General features: G+C 32.2%; 2 protein-coding genes across 2 annotated transcripts; one reads left to right on the forward strand and one right to left on the reverse strand.

Moving 5' to 3' along the window:
- Window positions 1-1,150: 1,150 nt before the first annotated feature.
- Window positions 1,151-3,269, forward strand: LOC133309654 (uncharacterized). The gene is made up of 3 exons (XM_061510448.1): window positions 1,151-1,212; window positions 1,898-2,242; window positions 2,381-3,269. The coding sequence occupies exons 2-3, from the start codon at window positions 1,898-1,900 to the stop codon at window positions 2,987-2,989; spliced, it is 954 nt and encodes a 317-aa protein (XP_061366432.1). The 5' UTR covers window positions 1,151-1,212; the 3' UTR covers window positions 2,990-3,269.
- Window positions 3,270-4,325: 1,056 nt separating this feature from the next.
- On the reverse strand, window positions 4,326-4,747 carry LOC133309659 (dynein light chain 1, cytoplasmic-like). Its single transcript, XM_061510456.1, has 2 exons — window positions 4,610-4,747; window positions 4,326-4,472 (listed from the first exon to the last, which is right to left on the reverse strand). The coding sequence occupies exons 1-2, from the start codon at window positions 4,745-4,747 to the stop codon at window positions 4,326-4,328; spliced, it is 285 nt and encodes a 94-aa protein (XP_061366440.1).
- Between the last annotated feature and the right edge of the window lie 1,785 nt (window positions 4,748-6,532).

Below are 6,532 nucleotides of genomic sequence, written 5' to 3' on the forward strand. Positions count from 1 at the left end.
AATTATTTTTTTTAAGCTAAAAATATTAAGTTCTAAAAAAAGTAAAAGTTAAAAACCAAATATTTTTTAAAAATTTAAATAACTTTAACTTTTGTAAAAAACACTTCTAAAACAAGCAAGAAATAAAAGCTACTTTTTTAAAAGGCCAAACAAATGAGCTCTTAGTTTAGAAGTGTTTTTACAAAAATTAAAGGTATTTAAAATTTTAAAAATATTTGATTTTTTAAAAAAATGTTAGCTTTTGACTTCTATGTTTTTATAAACTAAAATTTTTCGCTTTAAAAAGAATAAATTTTTTTAACTTTTTTGTGACTTATATTTTTTTTTATTAAGCAAATATCCAAACCAATGTTAATAAAATCGAATCGACCCGGGAACCGGTCATATAACCGGTCCGGGTGAAGCAACCAACCAGCCATGCATCAGAACATGTGCGACTCGGCCGATTTTCGTGAAAACCAGTAACTCGGCCCAATCCCAAAAAAAAAAAAAATTCCAGATTTTTTTTTTCAAAAAAAAATAAATCATAATGGACATATTTGAGTATTTTTTGCTTATTGACTTACATAAGTTATGTGTTTACAACACTAATATTATCTCAATTATGCTCTATGCAGAAAATTCTGATTTAATTTATAGTTAGAGATATCTTTTACTGAATCTGAAGTCCCGTATCACGATTATTATATTTTTGTTAGATCCTTTATTGGATAATAATGTGTGATTTATTATTTTTTATATTAAAATATTTGAAATTTTCATCATTTTTTTAGATATTTAAGTATGTTTATAGATTTTTTAATATAAATTATAGAATTGCATATAATTACTTGATATAATTATTGAGTTATGCGATTCAACCAGTGACCCAGTAACTCAATACCTCAGCCGAGTCAACGATCGAACCGATTTTAATAACATTGATTCCAACAAATTTTGTAGTAAAAAATACTTTAAAAAAAACTTTCGAAGAAAAAAAAAAGCCCGCCTTAATCTCCACTTTCCCCCTAAAATGTATTGAAGATTATAAAAATTGCAAGAGGAATGAGTTAAAAGTTATTCACATTGAACCGGAAACGACGACGTTCCAATATTATAAAAAGCATAAATAGGGTTTTTACCTTACGCAAAACACACTGCAGAAGCTGGAGTTTCGCTCCCACCTCTCAAACCCCTGTCTCCCTTTCTGGCCAATCCCTCGTGGAAATTCAGGTTCTATAGCAATACAACCTCGTGTATACTGTCACATGATGTTTGACTCGTCTATTCTCCACCCTTTTGATTTTAATGATGTGGTAACTTGCATTGTTAAGGTTGCTTTTAGAAATTAGTGTGATAGCTTCTTATTATAGATTGAAGGTTTTTTTGTGTGTGTGTGTGTGTGTATCTAATTGGCTTACCCCGTTATTTATAGATAGGATTACCTGTACATAAGAGAGTTTGAGTGTGAATCGATCTGTTAGGGAATATGATATTAGACCATATCTCTTAGATATATGAGTTGTTTGCTTATCCTAGTATGTTGCTAGTTTGTTATTTGTAGATGTTGTGCTACACTACCCATTGGGGTGGGTATATAATCATATGCCGGCATTGTTAGGTGACCTTGACTTAGGTGCTTAGGTTTAGGTCTTGGAGATGCTTCTCAGTCTTACATGTTTGCATTTTTTGCTCATGGTCGTGTAAGAGCCTTGGGCCATCCTTACGGCCGATGCCGCCTTTTTCACGAGCCACTTTTTGGTTGTTGGAGATCATTGGCAGCCTTCTTCACATTGCGTGCCTCATAATAACTATTAGACAGCTTATGTCATTATGTTTTTATTTCCATTTTAATCGCCTATCCTTTTATCTCTTGTTTTTACCCACCCTACCACACTTTGTTTTTTGCATTCGATAGATGGCTCAACACGGTCAACAATCAAGGAAACGAATTAATCATACCTGGACCGCGGAAGAGGACAAAATACTTGTGGATTGTCTTCTTGAAATTGGGCTAGCTTGGAAAGGAGATCATGGATTTAGGGCTGGATTTGCTAATCATCTGGAGAAGATGATACTTAAGAAGATACCTCGTTGTACATTGAAAGCTAGCCCTCATATCACATCAAGAATTAAGCTGTTAAAAAAACAGTACAATGCCATTTGTACAATGATGGGGCCTATGGGTGGTAGTAGATTTTGTTGGAATGACAAGGAAAAGATAATTAAAGTTGAGAAAGAAATCTACGATGAATGGGTGAAGGTGAAATATAGTGTTAAATTATGTATTCAATTCTGTCAATTTATTTTATAGTGTTAAATTATGTATTCAATTCTGTCAATTTATTTCATGAGCATATTTGATTTTTCTACTAATGTTAACAATATGCTTATTTTGCAGACTCATCCTAATGCTAAAGGGCTTTACAGGAAGCCATTCCCTTACTTTGATCAATTAGGTGTAATCTTTGGCAAGGATGCAGCTAATGGAGATAATGCAAAGGGTCCAGAAAATGCCATTGGAAAAATGGACAAAGAAGCTGATGTATTTGTTGAGAGTGGGACTGGAGCAAATGATGTCTTTGATCTCACGGGAGACACTCCACAAACAACTAATTGTGATCCAATGCTCGACAATGCAACTCAAGAGGGTGTGGAACATACTCCTGTGTCTAATTCTGTTGTTAGAAGGGCTAGGAAAAGAGACAGAAGTGAGGAGGAGGCATTGGTTGAAGTGGTAGCTGCAATGAAGAAGCTTAGCCAGGCTTACCAAAACATTAATGACAATATCCAGCGGTTGGTATCGTGTTTTGATTATCAAGCAGAGGGAAGCAACAGAAGGATGTCTCTTCTTGAAGAATTGAGAAAGATTGAACGATTGAGTGTGTCTCAAAGGGTTCACGTTGCCATGATCATGGCCAAGGACGGTTATATAATAGATCTTTTCATGCAAGGCGATCATGAGGAAAGAGATTGCTTGGTGGCTTTGTTATTGGCTAAGTCTTTGTAATTGAGTACTAATCTTTTTGGAAGCCTATAGATGTATATGGCTGTTTATAGTAAACTTAGATGATTTTGATGACTAGTTGATGATCTTAAACTTTGTTCATCTTAGTCTTTTTTGAAGCATATGTGGATGTATATGGCTATCCATATATGGTTGTATATGTACAGCCTATTCAAAGACATTTTAGTTATGCAAAATATGATTTTGTATGCAGATTAACTTTTCTGATTAGTTGATGACTAGTCTAATTATATTAGTGAGACTTTTGTATGCAGAATTTTGTATCCATATATGGTTGTATATGTACAGCCTATTCAAAGACATTTTATTTATGCAAAATATGATTTTGTATGCAGATTAACTTTTCTGATTAGTTGATGACTATTCTAATTATATTAGTGAGAATTTTGTACGCAGAATTTTGCTGATTAGTTGATTAATTTTTCTGGTTAGTTGATGATTATTCTGATGCAACAATTTGAGGATTCTAGAATAACATATTCTACTTTGTTGATAAGGTTTGTATTGCTTATGCTGACGTCTGCCTTGGGATGTAATTATGTAAACATAGAGACATTTCTTTTAGGCAAAAAAAAATATAGCTCTGAATCAAAATGTGATTTTAATATTTTACTCATTTATGTATTTAATTTGTTAAAGTTTTGCAGTCACGTACTTAGGGAAGCATACTCACACCCACAGGTCCAGGGCATTGTAATGTGGACCACATGGTCACCACAAGGTTGCTATAGGGTTTGCTTAGTTGATAACAATTTCAAGAACTTGCCTGCATGGGATGTTGTGGGCAAGCTGCTTAGTGAATGGATTGTGTTGAACGCATTGGTTTTGGGGATTTACTTGTAAGTTTCTTTGTTTGGCTTCTTCTTATGTGAATTGATGAACCAATCAGGGATGGTATAAACATTAAAAAAAAAATGATGGCAGCTCAGTTGACACTAGAAAATTGAGCAGTTGAGGGTGATGACATGTTCTCGATCTTCACCAATATTGTATCTGAGAGGGATTTAAAATCTTAATACGAGATTTACCCTGAATCAGACAAGTCCTAAAGCGTAAATCGATTGGAATATCTTTAAAAACAAAAAACAAAACAAAAAATAGTCATAGCAAATTATTAAAAAAAAACAAAAGGGAAGAAATGAATGAAATGCAAAGAGCATTTTATGGTTTGATTAATACACTTCAGATAGGATAATTAATATGAAATCTAAAAGCTCCCATTGATAACGTAGGTATGGACACTCTTTAACCTCCCTCTCCTCAGTAGTGCATAAATGTTCCGTACTACAACATATATGTTCTGCTCATACATGAAACTTCAAGAGGAGGCTCCCTTATAGATAAGAAAATTAAGGGTCTCCACAGCAAAATATATAAAAGTCCCTGGTGAATGGCTGAAAAAGCACCCAAAATTGGAACCCACTACACATTGCCACTGGCCACTTCCATACATCTTATCAAACTCCTGAAAAACCAAACACAATCCTATTTAACTAAGGGAAATTAATTAAAATCAAACCCATAAAGCAAATTAACATTAAAACCACAATTAATGGTGAACATTCAGTTAAAAAAAGAAAGAAAAGAGTAAAAGTGATGCACCTTCTTGATGTGGCCTGCAATAGATATGCTGTCACAAACATCATAGATATCAAGGGCCTGAGAAGCAGATGACATGGCTTGAATTTGCATCTTCAAAGGCATGTCTGTTTCTTTCACCATAGCTTTTCCTTCCAACATCTTATGTTGCCTCTCTCCTAGAAATCCCAGAAATAATTCCAGATTTTCTCCTTATTTTTGTTCTATATATAAGATTATGTACCAAAAGATAGTGTAAGAATTAATGGCTAAGATTTTGGCAGCAGAAACTATGAAAGAACACCCCAATTCACAAATGATGCAGCTTTGAAGCTCACCTTTCAATAGTGATACATTTGGAATGAGTAATTGATGAAGGAAGTTGCAACACATTGAGAGCAGCACATAACCCCACCTTTATAAGTAGCTATCTTGTCTGCATTTGTATTTGTCGAATCCTTCTTCTCCTTCTCCATTTACTAATGAAGCTCTCATCATATTCAGATTTTAAAGTTGAAACTTTTAAGGCAAAAAGAATTCTTATATTGTAGGAATTTGGCAATCGAGAAAAAATAGTTATATATTATAGATAGTACATAGTTATAAACTCCTGCCAAAAAAAAAAAAATGTCCTACGGATAGTACATAGTTATAATATTAAATTTTTTTGTTCATATCTCTTATAATTATGTACTACGCGTAGTACATAGTTATTTATTTATTTTTTTACAGAAATTCCTGCAACACGAGAAAAAAGGGACCCAAACTTAAACTATATAATTTTTTTTAATTATCTAAGGAAGAAAGTCTTTTTTTCTTTTGTCTTTTTTCAAAAATAAAGAATTGTTTTATATATTTTGACCAGGGCAGAAAGGATCGATAATCATATATTCATATTTATTAATTACTAAATCTCTCCATGTATTTCTTTCAATTAAATCATGTTATAATAAGAATTTGTTAAACTAGAGTTCTAATTTCATAGACAAGAAAATTGACCAGTGCTTAGAGCAGCCAAATGTTGATGATACCCCTGTCCTAGAGTAGCACACCAACGAATTTTAATGTCTGACTTTTTCTTCCATCTTCTACAATGTTCTTTTATAAAAATATATTAACTTAAGTTAAATGTGTGTACATATAATCCCTTTTTTCTTTTTTCTTTTTATCCTTCTTAAATGATAAAATTAATTCCCATATCAATTACAAACCAAATAACGTGTGCTATCCAATTAAGAATAGCTGAAGAGACACAACTTGTCTGTTGTTTGACTTTATCCGTATTATTATAATAATGGTTCCATTATGACATGTCTTGAAAGAGAGAAGGTTCTTTTTAGTTTCCTCTTTCAAACAATTTTGGATCCTCTTATCTCTTCTGGAATTTATGTCTTGTGCTGTAAAATTATGTGATTGTTAAATACGTATAGAATAAGGCTGTTGGTATATGATCTCCCCACAGCTAAACAAAGCCAACACTAATTGACTAATGATTATAACTCCAACATTTCAGTTCAATATTATTCAACTATTATATTTGATGTATAAGCCTACAAGGTATGAAAATACAATATATGACAAGAATAATTTAAAAGAAAAGAGAACACCAAAATAGCTCTTTATCCCAATGTTATTAAATCTGGTCGATTATTGACCCGGTTGAGGTACTAGGTCATTGGTTCAATCAGTAGATCACTAAATTTAACCGCATGATCCAGTAAGTATATGTAAATCTATAATTTATATTAAAAAATTATAAATATACTTAAATACCTGTAAAAAAATATATCAATTTCAAATATTTAAAAAATTAATAATAAATTACACATCATTGTCCAACAAAAGAGTAATCAAACATATAATATTTGTGATACTGATGTTTCAAGTTCAGTAAACGACATCTCTAACTATAAATCAAATCAAAATTCTCTGCATATTACATAACCA

This window comes from Gastrolobium bilobum, unplaced genomic scaffold (genome assembly GCF_033153095.1).
Source record: "Gastrolobium bilobum isolate Gb01-03AN ecotype WA unplaced genomic scaffold, APGP_CSIRO_Gbil_v1 utg9061, whole genome shotgun sequence".
Taxonomy (NCBI): Eukaryota; Viridiplantae; Streptophyta; class Magnoliopsida; order Fabales; family Fabaceae; genus Gastrolobium; species Gastrolobium bilobum.